The following is a 23,684-nucleotide window of genomic DNA, read 5'->3' as shown; positions in this document are numbered from 1 at the left end:
GAATGTGCGTACTCCCCGGCCTGGCAGCGAGAACACCAGCTTCGCAGGTACGGGAAGGCCAGTACTTAAGAATTCCCGTCAGCTATCTCTCTGGCCTCTTGGCCCTTGAAGGTCGAGGAGGCCGCCTCCTCTCTACGCATCTTGGCTCCTCCCCTCAGCCCCGGGAGGGCCGAGGAAAAACGGCCTCAGTGATAGGAGCATGCTCTGCCAATCAACCATAGCCCCGCCCCTTCCCAGCCAGCATACGTTGCATTGGTTGCATCATTACCGGCCCTCCGATAAGAGTTTTTCTTTGATTGGCTAATAGCATCCCCGCCTCCTGTCCTTTTTGCGTCAGAAGCTCGCGATTGGTTAACCGCGTTGCCAAGCTCCGGACGCGGCTCGACCATTGGAGGCCGCGGGGCGCCGTCCCCGCCGGCTAGGTGAAGGTGAGAGTCTCCTCCAGTCGCCGCGGTAGGACCGGACCGAGAGGCTCCAGGCGCTAGGTGGAAGCTTTCAGTCAATTCCTGCTTTCTAGCTATGGCGCCTCCATCAATCTTTGCCGAGGTTCCTCAGGCCCAGCCGGTCCTTGTCTTTAAGCTAACTGCTGACTTCCGGGAGGATCCGGACCCCCGCAAGGTCAACCTAGGAGTGGGAGGTAAGGATGCAGTGCCTAAGAGTGTGAGCAACGTGGGAGTGGAGCGGCCTGTGGGCACCGTAGGAGATGCCGAGGTCTATAAAAATAAGCTTGGAGGCGAGGCAAGATCTCTGAGGCTTAGTTCAACCTGCCCCTTGTATATGGAGTCCCTGGAAAAGGGGAATGTATCTGTGTACACACAGAATAGGTGTAGCAGTCAAGACACAAACTCAGGTTTTCTGATTCTACATTGTGTATTCATTGTGTATTACACTGCATTCTTTCTCCTCTTAAGAAATGGGGCAGTCAGGGATTGAAAGGAGAAGGAGAAAAATAAAAAGCCTGATAGGCTTGGAGTCCTGGCTACTGGGGAATGGATAAAGGAGACCTCTTAGCCCTACAGAGCTCTTGTCTGGGTCGGTGAATATTTGAGTGACTACACGGTATCAGTCAGGTACTCTACCAAGCCTTGTTCAGGAAAGACTGAAGCTTGGAGATTAAAATCAGTAGGTGTTAAGTGAAATAATAAAGATCTAAAATGCTTCTGAGACAGGATAATGCTCCCTTGGGATCTGGGAAGAATGTTTGGGCTGTGGGGGGAATGGGTAGAGATGGTGGAAAAGAGAGGAAAGAATGTGGACAGTAGAAGCTTACTTTCCACACATTCTTGTCATCATTTGTTGTGTGTAATTCTTGGACCTTGGACAGCTGAGAGCATTGGGTTCTTTTTTTATTACTACCAAGAAAAAGATTTGGAGTGGAGTGCCTCTGAAGTTCCTTTAACTCTTAATCTTCTCTGATTTTGTTATTTCTGTCAACGTCGTTGGGATGCTTGCAGCCACAGGACACTTACCCAAGGACATGCAAAGCAAGCCAAGGAAAAGAGCACGAGTAGGATCATGTTCTGTGCTAGGGAACAGACAAAGTAGAAGGACTAGAAAATTCAGAAAGAGAAAAGTTGAAGTGTTTTGTAGAAAAGAAGCAGTGGCAAGAAGGAGGTTCAGAATCAGGTGTCCCACAGTGCTGTCTGTTCATAGGATCTGTTAAAGTTTTCACCAGGGAGTATGGGGGAGGGGTGAGGAAAAGGCAGGTAATGGGTACATGGTACATGAAGCAGCAGGTAATGAAGCTGGGTATTGGATACATGGGCATCCATTATATTATTCTCACAACGTTTGTATATGTTTGACATTTTCCATAATAAAGCATAAAAAACCAGTTGTACATAGTTTCACTCACAGAGGGAAAGTGATGCTTTTAGCAGGCAGCAAAGTGGGGGTGATATTGAAAGACCTTGAATTGAATTGGAATGAGCACTATTCAAGCTCTTAATTTAAAACCAATCCAGAACCTCCAAGTATTTCTTCAGAGCTGGGTATAACATGATGAACTAGTATTGATGTTAATCTAAATACATCCTTTTAAAACTTTAGATTTTATTTGCTCGGTTACCTTTGAACTATCCTACAGGCTTTAGGTGAGGATTAAATGCATTTAAAATGCTTAGAACAGTGTCTGGCACCTAAGTAGGAGTTATGTAAGTACTAGCTATTACTGTGGTTTGGCATTTCTTTAGGTGGGTCACATAAAAGATGTTGAGTAAAAATTTTCAGCTCAAGAACTGCAAAATGAAATAACCCTGGTTCAGAAATAAATTGCCCATGCAGAAAATAAGCACCCTGCCAGCTATGGCCAGAAGTGATTGACTCAGAAGCACATTCTGCGGCCCAGATGGGGGTCACTTTGACTGTGAAAGTGCCTTTGTCATGTGAGAACTGAGGAATTCTTTCTCTTTATTACAAGCAAATGATTTATGCAGTTAATCACATTGAGTGCTCAGGATGACTCTGGAGGGTTGTTTATTACCATTACTGTTTTAGAGGTAAGAAAGCTGAAGCTCAGATTGATGAAACATTTTGGCCTAGGTCATAGGCTTTTAAGTGGGGGAGCTGGGATTACAGGCCATGTCAGGTACCTGGGTCTCTGTCCCCTTCTCTATTTTGGGCAGCTTCAGGTGGTCCAGATGGAGCCAGTGCACTGTGGTGAGAAGACTTGGGTACAGGCCTGGGTCTGTAGTCCAGTGATGTGACCTTGGGAGTGTTATTTAACATCCCAGGCGGGACTCCGTCGATTAAGTGAGGAGCCAGAAAGGAATGACCTTCCTCTAAAATACTACTCTGAAGATTCACAAGCATGTTACATGACTGTAGTATAGGATAATAATGTTACTAGTCTAAATAATTACGTGTGAAATGTGACATATAAATGAAAAGTGCTATATAAATGTTATTTTTATTGAACACTGTGACCCATTGTTTTCTTGTGGATGGTAAGTGTTCAGATAAGGGTCTCATTAAAGTATAGTATTGTGAGAAGTCTCTTTATGGCATTCTTATGTCCAAGCTCTGTTTATACACATCCCAAAGTATATCCTTTGTGAAGGAAATGTAATCAATCTCGCTGACTTTGCGGAAGATGCTTTTTTTTTTCTTTCTAAGTTAAGATAAAACCTAATGGAAGTTATCCAGCTCAAGTTCTAGTGATGCTGGGCATTTAAAATAAGCTGCAACTATAATCTCATTAGCTCTTTCCACTTGCAGATAGTTTCCCCAGGAATTTTCTTCTTGCTGTTACTATTTGCATAATTTCCATGTAGTAACAAAGCAGAGCATCATATTTTCCAGTGTTGAATATGAAGCTAAGTTTCAGACAGTAACTTTAAGGGCAGGGGAAATATGCATCTAGCCTGATGCAGCCTGAAGCAAGACATTTCTTCACAGACTCCAGTCCGTTTATCATGTAAACTTTCTTTTGTTCCAGATAAACTGTGCTTGCTTTTATATTTGTTGTTTTTAATGTGGTTTCCTAGCATTTTCAAATAAAATTGTGGGTGAGATGTTCTGTATCAAGGGTTTCTGAGTATCCCCTACCCTTTCCCAGGGACCCTAGTTGGAGAAGGGCCTTAAAGAGGCATATGTTCATGGGCTCTTGGGTGGGAATGGATGAGGGAAGGGGGGGTGATGGTTTGATCACTTAATTTTCCATGTTCTTCTGGAAATTGAGACCTCTGTACTCACCTGCAACCCGTGTGACTCTTTAAGAGCTGGTCGTTGGGGAGAAGGGCAGTGGTGCATGGAGTTGGGGGGTGTGCTGGTAGAAAGACCTCTTGCACAGTCAGTCCCCTGGGGCCTGCTGGCTTCAGGCTTTCCGTGAACATCTCTTGCTCATCAGAAAAAGCACAGGGATCCATGCACTTAATAGTATGGCAGCCTATCCCTTACCGTCCTGTGATCTTGGGGAAACTTCTGGCCTCAGTTTCCAGATCCCTAAAATAGAGATCATGATATTGTTTTGTGAGTTGTTATAAGAATTAAATGACAGTTTTTAAAAAAAGATGAAGTGTTTAGCACAGTGCCCTGTATGTACTAAGTATTCAGTAAGTTCTTGTTATGACTATGGCTTCAGCCACCATCCATGTCTATAATTATAAAATCTTTTTTTCCATCCTGTACTACTTCCCTGAATGCTGGACCCATACTTGCTGCAGTTTGCTGGACGTGTTGTACAGCCACCTCAAATTCAGTGTGTTCAGAACAACACGTGAATTCTACCCTCCCCCCATCTTTTCTTTTCCTCTTCTGCTTACTTGGTTGCCCCCTCTCCCACCTCACTCCCACCAGTCTTTATTCAGACTAGAGAGACTTTGGAGGTTGTTGGTGACACTTTCATCAATTCTACATCTATTTATTTGGTCATTAGGTTCTGTCTTTTCTTTTCCTCATAAGTTTATCGTGAATGTCTTCTCTTTTGTTTATCCCTGCGGCTGCTGCCTTAATTTAGGACATCATTATTTCCTTTGTGGATTATTGCAGAAACCTCCTTACTTAACCATCTATTTCTGTCCTCCTTCCAGTTTGTTTTCCAGTTTGTTGTCACTCAAATGATTCTGTTTAAATGTACGGCTGTCCATGTCACTCACTTAAATGCTTTCAGTGGCTTCCCCAGTGAGACAGTGTTCCTTAGAAGAGGCTCCAAGACTCCTTGAGCCATTCCTTGCTGTTCTTCCATGGATCTTATTTCTGAGCCACAAAAATGCAGATCCTCAAAAACCTCATCTCTCCAAGTCCCTGGGACCGTGCACAAGTGTTCCTCCTGTCTGGAATGCCCCCTTTCCTTGTCTGTCTTTTAAACTCTTATCATCTTTCATACTCTGTCTTTTGTAAAATCTTCCCTGATCACTTACAGGAGAATTAAGGACTCTATGCTGTGTTTCCTGGCGGGAGACCAGACAGTATCTTGTTTTATCTTAGTCACCTCTGTATAGCTGCTTCTAGTCAGTGCCTGGTTCATGGTGGATTCAATGAGTACCTGTCAAACAAATGAGAGAATGAAAGAATGAATGAGAAGCTCATAGGTCCAACAAACAGGAATAAAATCCCTATGGCAGAGCAAGAATAGTGGTTGTTGATAATGCCTCTTCCTCACTGCTCTGATCAACTGAGAGTGACTGCAGGACAGTCAGGACATTCAGTAGGATTATTAGACAAGGCATTGAGAATAAATCTAGAACTGAATCTGGGGGAAACTGGGCAGTGAAGGAAGCAGAGGTGTGAATTGGCCAATTTCTCTTTTGTCACAATATGGACCCAGTGCCTTCCTGCCTCCAGTCATATTACAGGATTTTTTAAAGTTGCACGGAGTATGTTTGTTACTGGTAAGAGCATTCATACGAGGACTTTTTGTTTATTTTTCACATTTTATTTATTTATAATACATGGTTTACAAATGACATAAATATATATAGCATAATTATGTATTAATAGAAATCTTCTAAATATAGATGGGAAACATAATAGAATTAGTTTTTCTATGAACACCCATATTCTTGTACATCTAAATAGTATCCCCTCAGTGCTGTAGTCTGTATATACTGCCACTGCCCAGAGTTTTCTGGAAACCTTCTTTTCCAGAGCATGTTAGACCCACAGAGGAGAACATCTTTTTATAGCTATTCTCCATTCATATTCAGTCCATTCACCCGCCTACTCTGCTGGGCATAATGCAAGTACTGTTTTCAAAGATTAAACTTATGTTCAAAGGATGAAAATATGGGACTATTGAGGATATGCAAAATAATGAGATGTTGCCTCTATAAACAATTCCAAGAGAAGAATTCCAGGAATATTTAGAACAGTGGTAGCATTGTGATCATAGATGGGGTGATCTCTTTCAGGGACAGTGATTACTTGAGAGTAAGTTATTTTGGTATCTCTTTGAAAAACCAGACCAAACCTTGCCTGATAAAGCAGGATTTTTGAACTCGTTGAGAGGGAGTTAGTTTGGTAGGCCAGTGAGTCTCATGTGACTAATATGACTGTATTGTGCATCAGATTCACCTACCCAGAAACTGGTTGTTGATTTGTGGCTGTGTCAGTCTGGAACTCTGTTCACATTTTTATTACTGGCTTGATATGCTTATCAGATTTGCAGATGACACATTCCTGGAGGATAGGGTTAGTGGATGGAATAGAAGACAGACGCAAAATCAAAATATCTTATTAAGTCTTATTTGTTGTCTGACTTTTGATCTAGTAATTTTACATCTAGAAAGTTTTTCTAAGGAAGCCCTCATGAATATGTATAAAGATATAAAAGCATTCATTACCTTGTTTATATTAGCAAATAACCAAAAGTAACACAAATCGTTACTAAATTATATGTAGAAAGGAATATTGTCTAGCCACTAAAATTGTGTTGTATATGGCTCATGTGTATGAAAAATGCCCAATTACTTCTATGCTAAGAGAAATGCAAATTTAAACTACCCTGAGATAGCATTTGCACTCTTAAATTGGCAAATATTCACTCAGTGGCTGAGGATGTGGGGAAGCAGATATTCTTATACACTGATGGTAGAAATGTAAACTGATAAAATCCCTAACCTATGGTAGGAATGTGTGACTCAGACAGTATAAGAATCTGCCTGCAGTGCAGGAGACCCGAGTTTGATTCCTGGGTCAGGAAGATCCCCTGGAGAAGGGGATGACTACCCAGTCCTGTATTCTTGCCTGGAGAATGCCATGGACAGAGGAGCCTGGTGGGCTACAGTTTATGGAGTCGGAAAGACTCAGACACAACTGAGCAACTAACACACTTGGTAGGAAAGTAAACTGCTAAAATCCCCATAAAAAAGCCAAGGTGGCCATATCTATCAAAGCTGCAGATAACACAAAGTATGCTTAAAGGTAACATATTTGCATTTAAAAGGACCATATTCTTTAAACTTTTCATCAGTCGCTGCCAGTTTCTTCCAGTCAGTTGTTTTAACCATATTTGTCATACAACCATGTGTTGTAAATGAAAATCAGTTGAAAGTAGTAAACTAATGTATACCCTCAAAAACAACAACGAAGCTACAAATACACATACTTCTCAACCTACTCTTCCATTTTCAACCCTGCCCCTTAACAACTATATTTACATACATGTAAGATGATGGATGTACAAGGCTCACTGAAGAATTGTTTTCTAATAGCCAAGGATTAGAAACAATTCCAGTGTCCATCAGCAGGAGACTGACTAAACAAATTATGGTGCACTTATCAGTTATGCAGCTCTAAAAAGAATATAGACACAGTACAGAGATTTAGGTAGTTAATGATGATGAAAGAGATTCATAATATACATTTAACAAGTGGAAAAAAGCATGCTGAAAATTCTATATAAAAATGATAATTTATAAAAGAGTATACTCATGTAAAGTTTGGAAGGTTATACATCAAAATTTTTACATTCCTCATCTCTGAGTGCTGGAATTACGTGTTAATTATAATGTTTATTATTTTGTTTCTAGGCTTTTCTAAATTTTCTGCAATCAACATGTGTTGTTCAAAAAACATCAACTACCGTAAAAAGTGATTAGAAAAAAAAAGTCAGGGATTAAGGCTGAGCAGAAATTAAGATAAGAATTATTTTAAAAATGTCAGTTTCACCATCCCTTGCCAAAGTATAGGCTTATTAGAGACCTAAACATTCCAGCAGAAGCAAATTCCTGTCAGGAATCCTGCTCAGAGAGGTCACTGGCTTGGATACAGGCCAAAGCAGCTGTCTTCTCAAGCTGTAATCTCAGAATGATCATAAGGTACTATAGGGAGAAAAAAATCAGTGATAGGGTAACCCAAGGTAGACTGAAAATAATTGTAGCATAGAAGAAATGCTGAGAAATGTGCTTTAATCACTATTAAACGTTATGAAATACATCAGTGCAAATGTGAAGCTAAGGAAGTGAGTGGTAAGAACAGTCAATGTGGTAAACACTGGCTGTTATCAAAAATCAGCAAGAGGACAAAGATGTGTTTAAATTGGATGTTGGATGATTGTGTAACCAGTTTTTGGAATCTTCAGTCACAGAGTGTCTCCTTGCCGTTTGTCCCATTTCTGATCTTTTAGGACCTCCGTCTACTGCCCTGTTTCTCCGTGTTTGTGTTTGCAGGTGAGGCGTTCATCTAAAGTAGCACCGAACCCTTCTCTTGGGGAGATGCAGAAAGAAGGCGGTTGCAGGGCCGGTGGCCCTGGAGACCTGAGTGCCCTAGTAATATTGACATAGCTAGCATTTGTACGGTATTTTTAATTTGCTAAGTGCTTTTGCGTGTACTCTGTCACTCAATCAGGCTCTGTCATATCCCAGTTTTATTTCAGCTTTCTACTTGTTGGAGGTAAGAGCTGTAATTTCCAGAAGGATAGGAATCACATCTGTCCTTCTGCTCATCCAGCACCTAGTCTGGTGCCTGCCGAAAGCAGGCAGTCAGTGAGTGAAAAAACTTTAATTCCCCTCCCAGTTCTGTTTTGATTGGAAGGTGGTAGAACTCCCCCTGTTCACAGTTCCAGACTCTTCCTTGGATGAAGCCTAAGGCTCCTCCGTTGTATGTCTCTTTCTTGTGTCCTAGCTTATCGCACCGATGATAGCCAGCCCTGGGTTTTGCCAGTCGTGAGGAAGGTGGAGCAGAGGATTGCTAACGACAGCAGCATAAACCATGAGTATCTGCCCATCCTGGGCCTGGCAGAGTTCCGAACCTGTGCTTCCCGCCTGGCCCTTGGGGATGACAGCCCAGCTCTGCAAGAGAAGCGGGTGAGTTTTGGGTGAGGATCTGTTTTCTCTTTAGAAGCTGTGAGGGTAAAAAGAGGTTAAAAATTAGGTGTCATGTCTATTGAACTGTCAGTAAGGGTTTAAAGAGTGTGACCTCAGGAACCTGATTGTGCAAGTAGTGTGCTTTTGTATAAAGCATAGTTTCTTTAGTTGTTCACTTTTGCCCAAGAAATGGTCAGATTTCAGCTGTTGGATCTGAAGCAGTCAGTGGGAATACCAAGCCAAGGGAGCTTAATGGAATGATCAAGACATCAGGGTCTGGATCCAGCTCTGCCACTACTTTTGACCAAAGGCAGCCCCTCCAGCCCCTACGACTCATCTATGAGTTAGAGAAAGACTAGTTTATGGTTCATGGTCCCATAAGGAGTATTTGCATAGGGAATCATTTAAGGGACGACTGAACGCCCAAAATTCTGAATTTCAGAATTCTGTATGTATGTGTATTCCATACCTTTTATCAGATTTTCTGAAGGAGCCTGTGGCCCTCCAAAGTCTAAGAGCCACTAGTCTAGATGCTCTCTGAAGATCCTGCCAGTTCTAATATTTGATTCTTCTAGTCTTGATCTCAGCATCTCTCATTTAAGTCCTTCCTGGTACGTAGTCTATGTGTAACTAGAGATACATGGAAGAACACATTTGGCCAGAGGCTGTGTGTGACAGAAAGTAGTGTGATAGATATTATCAGTATTATAGGAATTCAGAGAGAGAGACTGGTAGAGTCTGGAGGTGGGGCTTGAGCTGAACCTTGGGGAATGAGGCCAGGGCTCATTCTGGTTCTGTACTCTGACTCTATTACCTGGGTGGTTTTAAAAGCATGCTGGTGGCAGGGTCCCATACCAAGCCTGTTCGATCCGAATCTTGGACAGTACCACCCTCCTCTGCCCTTTTATTTCCTTTCCCTCCAATTCCCGTCCCCTCAAGGGTATTTTTTAAAAGCTCCTCAATGTGAATCCAAAGGACAGCCAAAGTTGAGAACCACAAAGCACAGAGGAAGAAAAAGGAATATTTGTCTAGAACACTGGGAGTCCAGGGACAAAGGTTGGAGGTAAGCAGGTCTGCTGCTGCTGTTGCTAAGTCACTTCAGTCGTGTCCAACTCTCTGTGACCCCATAGACGGCAGCCCACCAGGCTCCCCCGTCCCTGGGATTCTCCAGGCAAGAACACTGGAGTGGGTTGCCATTTCCTTCTCCAGTGCATGAAAGTGAAAAGTGAAAGTGAAGACTCCTCTGTCCATGGGATTTTCCAGGCAAGAGTGCTGAAGTGGGGTGCCATTGCCTTCTCCGAAGCAGGTCTCGGTTGTAAGAAGACCTACCTGAGTAGAGCTGGGAACATGTTGGCTACATCAGGCAGGCTGATTTGGCAGCCAGGGCAGGGGAAGCCCCTTGAGGGTTTGTGCAGAGGAGTTACCCAATTAAGGGTATTTGAAGAAGATAGACCTGGCTGGAGTGCAGGAGGGGGACGAGCTCAGGTTTTTGCAATAGTCCAGTTAGGTATTGTGCAATTTAAACCAACTGCCCTATTGCTCTGCTGGGCCATTGTCAGCCCATTGGAGCAGCCTTCATGTCTGAAAGGGACCATGTCTTGGGAGTCATTGATTTATTCTCATGCTGTTACCCCCACACCCTGATAAGCACATGGCAGGGTAAAATGAACATTGCACACTCTTAGATATGTCAGGAGACAGGGAGGCTCTGGATGAAGATCTTGGAACTCAGATTAATGATTAGGTAAGTATCAATTAACTTGATGAGGGTTTTATCTGGATTGGTATGAGAGACTGTGAAGGAATACTGATAGAAATAGGATAGAAATGGTAGAGATAATGGTTAGCATTGGGAAGTTGTCCTGAAAATCCAGGGTTTCCACAGGGGAAGAGAGAGAGTCCTGATGAAGTTTGAAAATGGGAACTTTGGTAACTGGGGATGATCTTTTGAGACATTGTTGATAAATTAGTTTTAACTCCCTTGTTAACAAATGAAAAACAGATTCTGTGTTGGCAAGCTTCTTCCTCTAAGACTGTACATTTCTTACATGCTTGTTAACTCTGCTGGCAGATAGACACTTGTTCCCCTGCCCATTGTTCCCTGTTTTCCTCACTTAATACTCAGGGCTGTTGCTGGTGGAACAGAGCCCTTCCTCTTAGTCTAGTTGATCCTGTGTTGTGTTTTTGATCATAGAACAAATTTAAATGGCAGTCTGTAAATATTTGAAGACTTTTACTCTCTTTTTTTTGGTAATGGTTTAGGGTACCCTCTTGGCATCTCCAAAACTCTAGGTACCTATTGATACTGAGTTCTGAGTTCTTCCTCTTGCCCTGCACCTCCCCCAGGTGACTATCTTGTTCAGCCCATTGTCATCCGATTGGATTCTCATAATAGCCTCTGGCCTCTAGTCTCTTCCCCATTCTAGTGTATACACAGTGCAGCTAGAATGATCTTCCTCAGCAAAAAAATAAGCTAATCCTGTCACCTGCTTCCCCTGTCACACACACAGTGTCTCCTCCATTATCTACAGGGTAAAATGCAGAGTCTGCCCTGGGCATGCTGCGTGTTTTGTAGCCAGGCTTCATCCTGTTCTTCCAGTTAGTTACTCTTGCTCCCAGGTCCTGCCTTCCAAAGAACCTGCTGTTTTCTAGACCCACTGGGCCCTGCCATGACTTGGCACTTTTGCCTCAGCTGTTTCCTCTGCTGGTAATGCCTCCTTCACTTCTCAGAATCTCCACTCCCACCTCCAAGTCATTCAAGGCCTGATCAAGGGTCATTTCCATGTTGAATCAGCGCTCTCAGACGGAGCTGGCTGTTCGAGTGCTCTGAGTCATCATAGGATTGCACTGCTGGGAAAATAGCAGTGCTTTCTGGATTTAATGTACGGTTCTGTAAGCCTCTCCCTCCCACAGAGCCTACCTTCTTCCAGGGTAGGAGTGATGGCTTATTTGTCGACCTCACAGATCTTCAGCACTTAGCTTCTAGCCTGGCGCCTCAGAGACCTCAGGTATTTGAGTTCCCTCATTCACTCAGATAACAGATGAGTGCTTACCACTAGGCACTGTTCTAGATGCTGGAGCACAGTGGTGACCAAAACACCCCAAGGTTCTCCACCTGACTTACGGTTTTGTGGGGAGAAACCCAAGACTAAACATAATAAATAGAAGCACAGTATAGTGTATTGAGGATGATAAATGCTGAAAAAAAAAACAGGGCAGGGGAAGGTATATTAGAGGAGTGCTGAGGGTTGGAGTGGAAGTTTAACTAGGGCGGTTGTGGTAGAAATAGAAATAACATTGGAGTCGAAACTTGTAGGAGTTGAGGCGTGAATGAAAGAATGAACCAGAAAACAAGCAGTAGTCATGTCTCTTCTTAGACTGTTTTTCTCAAGATTTCACATTACCATGTCCGTTAACCATTTTGAGGAGCCCTGTTTTCTAGACTCGTCACCGCCTCCTACCGTTTTTCCATCTTCAGATCTTGGAATCCAGACTAAATGTCCAACTTTCATCTCCTACTTGATAAACATTTCAGCTTCTGAAATTACTGGACCCCTGCGGGTAGGAGGTCTTGTGAACCATGAGATGGCATCACGATTTCCTGGCTTGGACCATTGCCTTTTAGAGGTTTGGGGTTTTCTTTGTGGCTCTCACCTTGTTTTTGTTGTTTTTCAGTCACCCAGTCACGTTCCACTTTTTGCGACCCCATGGACTGCAGTGTGCTAGGCCTCCTGGTCCCTCACCATCTCCCAAAGTTTGCCCAAGTTCATGTCCATTGCTTCAGTGATGCCATCCAGCCATCTCATCCTCTGACGCCCTCTTCTTCTGTCCTCAATCTTTCCCAGCATCAGGGACTCTTTCTTCATCTAGTTCAGTCCATGTTTATTTAGTGCCACTTGCCAGATACTGCCCAACTAACTGGGGGCACCCAGATCAACACGTCGTAGCGTTGACTACAAGTGGCTCCTAAACGGCTCTCCTGTTCCTCACAGGGAAGTCATTACATCAGCAAATCGTGACCTTGGACCGGCATTCTAGAGCCAAGCGGGGATTCCTTCCAGCAGCATGGCTAAGTTGGAAGTACAGATTATCTACTGGCATAGTTTTCTGCCAAGTCTTAACTGCATTTCTCTTGTTCTGGATACCCCTGTTTAGCCACTGAGGCCCCGTTGCCTGCTCCCTTTGAAGTTTGCATTTATTTTCTTTGCTATTATGGTTTTTTCCTTCATCCCAAATAGAAGACTTTCTTGGGCTTTAGAGCAATTTGCCAAAAATCAGTTCACAGAATGATCAAATAGACTTATTATTGATTCACCCAAAGTTTATTCCTGCTAGTTGTCAATACAGTTTAGAGCAACTCATGTTTCACTGAATTCATCTACTGTATAATATATTTTTAGAGAGAATGATAATTTCTTGAGGATTTGATATGTCACTGTCATATACCTCATGAATGTCAAGGATTGGTTAATGTTAGTGAAGAGGGTTCATCTCTTGCAAACATTTTTAACCTAGTGCACTAACTTTCTAGGGAAGCCCAGGTGGCTCGTGGTAAAGAACCCACCTGCCAGGCAGGAGACATGGGTTTGATCCCTGGGTCAGGAAGATCCCCTGGAGAAGGAAAATGGCAACCCACTCCAGTATTCTTGCTTGGGAAATCCCATGGACCAGAGGAGCCTGGCAGGCTACAGTCCATGGGGTTGTAAAGAGTCTCACACAGCTTAGCGACTAAACAGCAACAATTGACTTTCTGACTTCTTTCAGTTAGCGAATTTGCTTTCTGGAGTGAGAAAGGAGTTGGAAGCTGAGCACAGAAAATAAAACCTACTCCTGAGAATGTCTTCATTGATATCCATATGCACCTGTCACATATCCTTGGTAACTTAAAACCCTATTCAAGGGAAACCTTGCTCATTTGTATAGGAAATGACATACAAAGTGCTGAGGTGTTTGAAATGTGAAATAAGGAATAAAGTTGACGTTCAACTTAGTTGATGAGAAATCCATGAAAAAAAAATGTACATTTGGGTTACATGACCTTGGTGGCCATTTGCACAAGGAATCCAGGTAGACCACACTGTGAAGGCGAAACCTTTAAAGCACTGGGAAGGTACTGGTGCTCGGGGGCGGGGGTGGAGGCGACTGCTGTGAGGAACCACATCGGATGTGCACTGACCTTTTCCACTCCAGTCCATGGCCTTTGCTTCTTGCAGTGGACGCCGTGCTCCGTTCTTTGTTTCCCTGAATGTCAGTCTCGTTTCTGTTTCATGTTTCAGTGTTCTCTCTCAGATGCTCAAATCTCTGAATAAAAATAGAGCAGTGGGGAGTAAGAGTGACAGTTGGTATCATTGCATGGTTCCAAGCTTAAAGGGGATTTCTGCTCATGATTCAGTATTCATCATGAAGCTGACATGTGGCTGAGTCAAAATTTTTTCAAGTTGTTTTTAGGATGTCTCCATTGGTTCTTATTTTACTGAGCATTTATATCAGAAATAGCTCTGTTTTTCTTTCCTGTTATGATGGTCATTTGGTGATCATTTTCTTTACCTAGCAGTATAACAAACTTTATATTTCTTTTCTCTTTTTTTTGAACATGAGAAAATCAAAGTTTAGTAACACATATACATGGGAGAGGCCTAAGAAAACTGACTCACTCCTATAGTTGTTAATAATCACACATTCAAGGGATAACTCACTTGACCAAGAGGTATTTTTAAATGTATTGTTGGATTCATAGTGTTTATTAATATTTATTTGGGACATTAATATCCATATTCATGAAAGAGAGCTCTCTTTTTTGCTTTGTCATCTTTTAGCATTGGTGTTATGCTAGTTTTTTAAAAAAAGATTTTGGAGGCTTTTTTTCTTTATAAAGATTTGTTTTTTTTCTTTTTTTGTGGAAAATCTCAAACATGTATAAAAGTAGATAAAACATGGTAATGAACAAACCCCCATGGGTCCATCAGCTAGCTTCAACAGTGCTTTATATTTGGTCACCAAAGTGGAATTATTTTACAGCCAATTGCAGACATCTAAATATATTTTTTAATTATTAAAAAATTTCCAACTAACACATGAATAGATTCTCCCGAATACGTGTAACTCTATGGCTGATTCATATCAATGTATGACAAAACCCACTGGAAAAAAAAAATAAGTTACTAAGTTTTTGGTAAAAAAAAAAAAAAAAGAAAAAAGAAAAAACAAACAAACAAACAAACAAAAGACATAGATTAGGCCAAAGTCCCTTTGACCACTATTCCCACATCCTAGCTCCCTCTCCAGAGGTTGTCGCTGTTATTACATTGGTATGTGTACTTCCTTTTCGATAATTTCTTTATGTCATCTTTTTCTCTCTTTTCTTCTTTAGACATTTAAACAACATGTTATTTATGACATTTCTCTAGTTAGAATTGTGAAAGGGCAGGATTAAAGATGTTCAGACAGAACAACAGAAGTAGGGCCTCGTGACTAGATGTAGAGAGAGGCGATCTGGAAATATGCCCAGCTCTGCCACTCACCAGCTATAAATCCTCTGGCAAACCACTTCTCTGAATCAGTTTCCTCATGTATAAATTGGGAGTCTAGAACTTATTTTATAGGGCTATGAGAAGGTCAAATAAGTATGTGTGTGAAGTGAAAGTCGCTCAGTTGTGTCTGACTCTTTGTGACCCCATGAACTATACAGTCCATGGAATTCTCTAGGCCAGAACACTGGGGTGGGTAGCCTTTTCCTTCTCCAGGGGATCTGCTCAACCCAGGGATCGAACCCAGGTCTCCCGAGTTGCAGGTGGATTCTTTACCCACTGAGCCATCAGGGAAGCCCAAGAATACTGGAGTGGGTAGCCTATCCCTTCTCCAGCAGATCTTCTCGACCCAGGAATTGAACTGTGGTCTCCTGCATTGCAGGCTGATTCTTTACCAACTGAGCTATCAGGGAAGCCGATGTGTGTGAAGGCTTTTTGTAAAAGGCAAAATATAAGACTTTAATAATTGCTCAAGTGAGGCCATTCTAAGATGAGGAAGCCTGAGGAGAGAAAGGTCGTGTTTGCATAGCACCTTTGTTCTGTGAGGACATTTCTAAGGATTAGTAAGCCTTCATTATAGCGATGAGAAGGTGCATTGCAGATTGATGTTGATGGCAAGTGCAGAACATATTTTACAGGCTACTGTTGGAGGGCAGTTTTGATCTTGGGATGGGTACAAAGGAATGAGTTTGCCTTGAAGGGCACACTTAATGTGGCTTAGGTATGTCCTCTACCTCTGTGTTCAGAGGGATGCTCCCTTGGGAGTCAGACTTCCAGACTTCCTGGGTGAAGACCTGACCTTTCTGCTCAATAGCTGGTAACTGAGGAAAGCACTTCACTTCTTAGCCTTTGTTGTTGTTCAGTAGATCTGTCATGTCCAACTCTTTCCAACCCCATGGATTGCAGCACACCAGGCTTCCCAGTCCTTCACTATCTCCCAGAGTTTGCCCAAAGTCATGTCCATTGAACCGGTAGTGCCATCCAACCATCTCATCCTCTGTTGTCCCTTTCTCCTCCTGCCCTCAATCTTTCCCAGCATTAGGTTCTTTTCTAATGTGTTGGCTTTTCCCTTCAGGTGGCCAAAGTAGCTTAGCCTTAGTTTTCTTATTTGTAAACATGGGCAAATAATACTTCTGCATGTCTTCATGATATTTTATAGAGATAGCGCATTTAAGGAAGTGCTCTTCATTACGTATTTTCCCTAATGTTATCTGACCTTACCCTTAAATGACCAGCAACCCTGCTGTTTCTCTTTCAGGTAGGAGGTGTGCAGTGCTTGGGGGGAACAGGTGCACTTCGAATCGGAGCTGAGTTCTTAGCGCGCTGGTACAATGGAACAAACAACAAGGACACGCCCGTCTATGTATCCTCACCAACCTGGGGTGAGTCCTGTAGCTATAGTGAGAGGAGAAACAGAGGAACCAGGGGAATTATCCTCATGAGTCTCACTGCTTACACTGAAAATGTAACCTAGCCCTGGATCAACTAACAGTGAGTGGCTTGAGCAGTGGATTATGGTAGTACATGGGTAACCTGATACTTAAGTTCAGATTGGCAATACTTTTTCCCAAGACTCTTGGCAAACTTGTGTTTTAGTGAATGTTGAACCTTCCTGGAGGAGGGAAGTCCGTCTGTGGTAGGATGTAAATCAGTATGACGACAACTGGTTGAACTTGTTCTTGGTTACAGTCATTCCTCTCAATCTTAACCTCTCACCTCTATGTCCCCCAGTGGACGTGGAGCCTGTGAGGGCCCTGGAAGCTGCCTTGTGTCCTTTCCATTTATGCCTCCTGGTGTTTGTAAAACATTTAATGTTTTACCCCTTTGTTTGCAGAGAATCATAACGGTGTCTTTATTGCCGCTGGATTTAAAGACATTCGGTCCTATCACTATTGGGATGCAGCGAAGAGAGGACTAGACCTCCAGGGTTTCCTGAATGATTTGGAGGTGGGTGATTAGAAGAGAAAAAGTGGACAGAATGCCAAGGTTTCATGCAGAGTGGGGGACAGTCTTTGGATCAGTTGATAAGTGAGAGAGTCTGAGACATCCTCCCCAAGCCAGATGCATTTTTTCTGAAATGGCTCGTAAGGAGGGAGTGCCTGTCCTCTGTGCCCCTGACTCTGCCCCACCATGTCCCTGCTGGTCTCAGAGCTGACGTGGCTTCCTTCTCCCCAGAAAGCTCCCGAGTTCTCCATCTTTGTCCTCCATGCCTGTGCGCACAACCCAACTGGGACTGACCCGACTCCGGAGCAGTGGAAGCAGATCGCCTCCGTCATGAAGGTAACTGCCTTTTCAGGGCCACTCTTATATTGGTGTGTATTAGCAGTTGATGTATTTAAAAGAAGCACCTATGTACTGAAGAATTTGGAAAATAGAAAAAAGCCCAAAGAAGAAAGTAAGTATTAACTATAAATTCTATTACCCAAAGAAAGCCACTGATAGCATTCTGGTATGCAGAATGTCAGGCTCTTTTCTTTTTTAATTTTTTTAGTGTAGTTATACATGCTTAAGTATGTCACATCACACATTGATTAAATCAGTTGATGGTTGTTTAGAGCCCAGGTTTCTTATTCTTGTGAACAATATATGTAATAAACCGTTTTATGATTTCTTTGGGGTAACTTTCTACATTGGAATTTCTAGCCCAGGGTATGTGTGTGTGTGTGTGTGTATTCATTAACGTGTTTAAAGAATGCTTCTTGATAAACTACTATGTACCAGGTGCCATGGGGGTACAATAGTGAACAAAGCAGAGGTGGTCCTACCTGCAGAGAGTGTGGCCTCTCTGAGCAGATAGCTGTGCTGATGGGGTGCCTTGGAGGCACATATCCCAGACTTTGGGGAGTGCGTGTGTTTTGGGAGGGCTGATGGTAGCAGAAGAAGACTTCCTGGAAGAAATGGTTTCCCTGTTTAGCCCTGAAGGATGAGGACAGGTTGGGGCTGACAGGGAAGGAAAGTTTCCTACAGAGGGAAGAACACTGTTAAAAGCCCAAGACAGAGGTCTTGGTCTGTTTAAGGAAGATAAAGTAATTCTTGGTATGGGCTAGAGTTCCAGGGGAGGGGGTGAGTGACAGGCCAGGTCCTGTGCTGAAGCCTCAAACTTGATTCTGAGGGTGATGGGGAGCCCCTGGAAACCTTTGATATCCTGGAGTGACGTGATCAGTTGTGCCCTGTTGGCAAAGCAGCATCATGACACTCTCGGACTGTATACTTAAAGAAATGAGCTTTACTGATGTCATTAGATTTGTTGCTTGGTATTTAGGTGAGCAGAGAAACAGACGTAAAGTGGAGTTGGATACAGAAAGGAAAGATGTAGGAGAAACGGACAGAATGAGACGTTCCTTCCAGGCACCAGTTGGGGAAGGAAGGCCGATGTCTGAGGTCGGTCCCAGGAGCATTTCCTGCCCTGACTCGCTTTCCTTCCTCGCAGCGCCGGTTTCTGTTCCCCTTCTTTGACTCGGCCTATCAGGGCTTCGCATCTGGCAACCTGGAGAAAGACGCCTGGGCCATTCGCTATTTTGTGTCTGAAGGGTTCGAGCTCTTCTGTGCCCAGTCCTTCTCCAAGAACTTCGGGCTCTACAGTGAGTGCTCTCCTGCGTTACAGCCCGGCTTCCCTGGCCCCACCCCCACCGGACCCCCAAGACTGATTCCTGACCTTCTTTTCAGATGAGCGCGTGGGGAATCTGACGGTGGTTGCCAAAGAACCAGATAGCATCCTGCGGGTCCTTTCCCAGATGGAGAAGATTGTGCGAATCACATGGTCCAATCCCCCGGCTCAGGGAGCACGGATTGTGGCACGTACCCTGTCTGATCCTGAGCTCTTTAATGAATGGTAAGGGGCTCACGCCCGATGGGTGAGGGGTGGGGATGCAGAACAGAGATTGTCCCATTACATCTTACTGTCTCTTCCTTTTACTTTGGCAGAGGCAGGACAAAATTGCTTGAGCCTCTTTGAGTGTCAGTCATTTCTCTAAAAAAGGGCTGGCTCCTACATGTGTGTGTAACACAGAACGGGGAGTGTAGGAAGGAGGCCTTGGGTGAATGGGAGTTTCCTCTCCTCTCCCGCCTTCCAGGCTTCTTCCTCTTAAAGTCAGGAAATACAGGGAGGGATTTCTGTTAGAATAGAATTAAGTTAGTGCAACAGTTTGGGGGCTCTTCATTCTTATCTAATTTATATGTATTTTATCCTATTTTGAAACAGAGTAATTTTTGTGTAGTAGCTGAATCTGCAATCTCTACTTAATATTAGGCCTGATAAAATATATTATTCTGTCTCAAGCAGCACTATGCTGAAGTGTGAGTTAAAACATAAGTGGTATTACAGCCAGTCTACCCGAGACTAGACTAAACTCCATCAGTGAATATAGTCCTTTCCTTCTGTCTAGTAAGTCTGTCTCTCTGGTCTGCTTATCCACTCATCTAGGCATCAACATACCATAATAGATAGGTTGTGATTCTGTTTTTAGCTTATAGATTAGGTTACATTTCAAAAATTTTTACGTTTTTGTGTGCCATCTCTGCTGTCTTGGGTTGGTATTCATATTGCTGTTCACTCAGGACAGGTAATGTGAAGACAATGGCAGACCGCATTCTGACCATGAGATCTGAGCTCAGGGCGAGATTAGAAGCCCTCAAGACCCCGGGAACCTGGAACCACATCACAGAGCAGATTGGAATGTTCAGCTTCACCGGGTTGAACCGTAAGTGGCCCCACCACCTGGAATGCTCACCGCTGGACACAGCACTCCTCACAGTCTTTCAGGGCTTGGCTCCCTGAGCTGTCGCCCATGTGGTCAGCCATGACTTTGGACTGGAACAAGTTTGATTTTCTCAGTGTGACCCCATCCATCTCCTGGACCCCTGGGGTTTCAGAAGAGCATTGTTGTGGCCCACTGTCCTGACCATAACTCAGATATCTTCATTTTGGTGGGCTCGGGAAGTGGCTCAGGGCTGACTGGGAAGTAATAGGATTTGTACCTTGGAAACTTCATTTATGAAACATCTTTTATAAAGGCTCAAGCACCTTTTGGCTTGTCCTTAATCTTAAGTATAAATATTATGTATGATTTTCCAGGGACTTAATTTCTTAACAGGTCTTTCCTAGTCTCCAAGCATTGCCTAGGCTATAACGTTCTCTCTTTATAAAAAAAGAACTTAGATTTGTAGTTGGAATTAAAAGCCGATTGAAAGTCTAGTTAAAGGCAGCCTTGCATGATCTTGGTCAGCCATCAGTGGAGCACATCAGTGATGGGCCGTCCCGTCTGATGAGAGCAGACGTGTTCATGTAGTAAATTATTCCCAATCACCTCTAGTCAAGCCGCTGTTCATGTGGTGCAGATGTGACCTCGGTGTGGCACTTGTGTCTGAGTGGCTCTAGAGACAGATACGTGCTTTTGGGTAGTACGTGGACTGTCAAAGGTGCTGGGAGGTCCTATAAACAGGACCGTCAGCGCACCTGTGTGAAATGGGCTCAGAAAAAAGCAAAGGTGGTAGAGATTATATATTGTAGACCCACAGAGATACTTTGGGTAAAATGAGGCTACGTAAGAAAGTAAACAGATAGCTTAGTTAACCTTGGGTGTCCTCACCATCCTGGTGTGGGGAACTAGTGCATTGGACTAAGGAAAATCATCCTTATACAATTTTTAAGATATTAAGTGTAATGGAATTGGTAGTAGTAGTAAAATGGAAATGGCTTAGTAGTAAGATTCTGAAAGCTCACAAGGTGGAGATGTCTTCCTATAAAATATCCATATTGTCCTGCTGTCCAGAGTAGGGACTTAGTTTTATTATGGATTGGAAAATGGTGAGAATAAACGTGGGCTTATAACATAAAGCTACATATTTAGAACTTGGCATCATTTACCACCCCCTCCTTTAAAAAGAAAAAGGAGGGGTTGTTTTTGTTCCCAACATTTTATTAGGAAAAATTTTAAACATACAGAAAAGTTGGAGGAATTGTACAGTGAACTCCATGTGCATACTACCTAGTTTTTACAGTTCTCACGTTGCAGAGCTTCCTTTACTACATTTTATCTATCAGAACAGGGGCTTTCATCCTGAAATGATATTTTTAAAATTGTGTTTGTGTATGTTACCCTTTTTTTTAGGGAAGGAGTCCCTAACTTTTACTTGCTTCTCAAGTGTGGTACTCCCCTACCCCACAAAAGTAGAGGAGTTTTGTTTCTGTTTAAAAAAAGAAGGTGGAAGTCCTGTATCCACATCTACCTCTGGGGCATGGGCTTAACAAGTGTGCTCTTTTGGGAGTTACAGTGCCTGCCTTAAAATTCCAGATCCAGAGACTAGCTTTGTAGCCTTGGGAAGGTCATGTAACTTCTATCTGTAAAAGGGGGGTGATAACTGAGCTAATATAAAGTGCTTGGAACACTGCCTGGCACAAAGTGTTTGCTCCTCTGATGATTATGATTTTATTATAATGTTAGTCTGCTTGGGCTGCTGTAGCAAAATGCCATAGACTAGGTGGTTTAAACAACAGAGGTTTATCTCTCACAGTTCTGGAGACTGGGAAATCTGAGCTCAGAGTGCCAGCACCATCAGGTTCTGGTGAGGGTTCTCTTCCCAGCTTGTAAATGGCTGTCTTCTTGCTGTGTCCTCACGTTGGGTGGAGGAGGGAGGGATAGAAGGGGAGAGAGAGAGAGAGCTCATCCGTGAGTAGGCTGTCTGGTCTCCTCTTAGAAGGTCACTGCTCCCATCACACGTGCTTACCCTCATGACCTCATCTAAACCTGCCACTTCCTAATACCATCACATTGGGGGTTAGGGCTTCAACATATGAATAGTCCATAACTATTAATATTATCCTGTTCTCTCAAACTGATGGTGTCTTAAGGGTGCTAATTACTTCAGGGGAAAAAAATCACCTAAAATCCCACTAAATGGCTTTACAATAAATCAAAAAAAGCTCTAGATATTATGAAAGAAAGGAAGTACACAGTCCCTTCCCATTTTGTCCACAAGCATTTCTGCAGACTCAGGGGAAAGCCCTCCTGCATGTGTGTGATTGACAGTTGAGATGCACCAGGCCTGAGAGGTCTCGCAGTTTTCAGCCTGTGAGTTCAGGTACACAACATTTATCCAGTAGCTCTCATCTCAGGGCCTTGTCCAGTGTACTGTGAAAATGAAGTGTCAAAGTGAAGTTGCTCTAGGTGCTCGGAGTTAAGCAAATACAGTTGAAGAAACATAAATGAAGCAATTCTTAACAGTTTTTCATATCAGTGGGTTGGTCTTGTGTCTGTGGGTTTGGTTGGGTTGATGGGCTGTCCCGGTGAATGTAACCTCCAAGGTTTGATGGACAGGTAGTTCCAGATTAAAATTCCCATCAGGAAAAATCATGTTAAGCTTTCTGGGGATTAGAAAGTTAGCTCATGAGAGTAGTTTCCAGAATCTGTTGAGCGTTGCTTCTTGCTCTGTCAAACTAACAAAATAACTCCTATTGTTTTGCTTATCTGTGAAGGGGGAAAGAAGGAAATTGTCACTATGATGGACTCTTTGGACCTTCATTGCTTAAAGGATTCCTTCTGCTCTGATTATATGTCTTTTTTGGTTTTCAACAGCCAAGCAGGTTGAGTATCTGATCAATGAAAAGCACATCTATCTGCTGCCAAGTGGTCGGATCAACATGTGTGGCTTAACCACCAAAAATCTAGAGTACGTGGCCACCTCCATCCATGAAGCAGTCACCAAAATCCAGTGAAGAAACTGCACTCAAACCAGCACCACCAAAGCGGTCCTCTGTTTCATGTGTTCCCCGCCTGCACAGACCTGGTTGTAAACATCACAACTAGATTAGAGACTACTGAGAGACAGAAAAGGCTACTCTGGTGAAGTGGCTTCTGTTTAAACTGGCCCCGCGGGAAGGAACATCTCTTGAAAAGAAATAGGGGCCTGGGATTAGAGCCATTTTGGAGGTCAGAGCAAATTAAGGTTTTTATTTGAGAAGAATAAAAAGGTACTTTGATAATGAAACATAAATGTCTTGCCCCCTCGCTGGAAGCAGGAGTATTGCCCATGTCACTCACGTGCTCCCCATGTGTTGGTTTACTTTGTATCAAGTCAAGTCCCAAAGATGAAGTTGTCTGAAGAGCCAAGTGTGATCGTGGGTGTTGGCTGTGTCATTAAAACTCATCATCTCGACCCAGAGCGTCTGTCTCCCTGCTTTTTCTGCATGGTTGTGTCCCTAGCCCTATGCTTGAATTCTTTAGGGTGATCAAGGTAAGAAATATATTTATATCTCACCCACACATTTCACTGAGATAAAAGTTTCACAGAATAGTATTTACCGTTGCTATGTGTAGTAGATTCTGTTTTCTCTTCTATCATGTTCTATTTCACTAAAGTAATAAAAGTGCTGATTGAGACCCATGGACTTGATTTTGTCATCCTCTGATGGGTT

General features: G+C 43.1%; 1 protein-coding gene across 1 annotated transcript; it reads left to right on the top strand.

Moving 5' to 3' along the window:
• Positions 1-403: 403 nt before the first annotated feature.
• On the top strand, positions 404-23,649 carry GOT1 (glutamic-oxaloacetic transaminase 1). The gene is made up of 9 exons (XM_065923074.1): positions 404-637; positions 8,563-8,744; positions 16,530-16,653; positions 17,106-17,218; positions 17,447-17,551; positions 18,702-18,852; positions 18,938-19,103; positions 19,829-19,971; positions 22,846-23,649. Exons 1-9 carry the CDS (start codon positions 520-522, stop codon positions 22,983-22,985), a joined length of 1,242 nt encoding a protein of 413 aa, XP_065779146.1. The 5' UTR covers positions 404-519; the 3' UTR covers positions 22,986-23,649.
• Positions 23,650-23,684: the final 35 nt, after the last annotated feature.

The sequence above is a fragment of the Muntiacus reevesi genome, chromosome 2 (genome assembly GCF_963930625.1).
Source record: "Muntiacus reevesi chromosome 2, mMunRee1.1, whole genome shotgun sequence".
In the NCBI taxonomy this organism is placed as follows: Eukaryota; Metazoa; Chordata; class Mammalia; order Artiodactyla; family Cervidae; genus Muntiacus; species Muntiacus reevesi.
This window is presented reverse-complemented; position numbering and strand designations above follow the sequence as displayed.

What these genes read in the sequence shown, in the direction of transcription:
- GOT1 (XM_065923074.1), top strand. Translation starts at nt 520, where the DNA reads ATGGCGCCTCCATCAATCTTTGCCGAGGTTCCTCAGGCCCAGCCGGTC. An exon ending in TGTATCCTCACCAACCTGGG is followed by an intron (nt 16,654 to 17,105) that starts GTGAGTCCTGTA and finishes CTTTGTTTGCAG; the next exon opens with AGAATCATAACGGTGTCTTT. An exon ending in CAGCTTCACCGGGTTGAACC is followed by an intron (nt 19,972 to 22,845) that starts GTAAGTGGCCCC and finishes GGTTTTCAACAG; the next exon opens with CCAAGCAGGTTGAGTATCTG.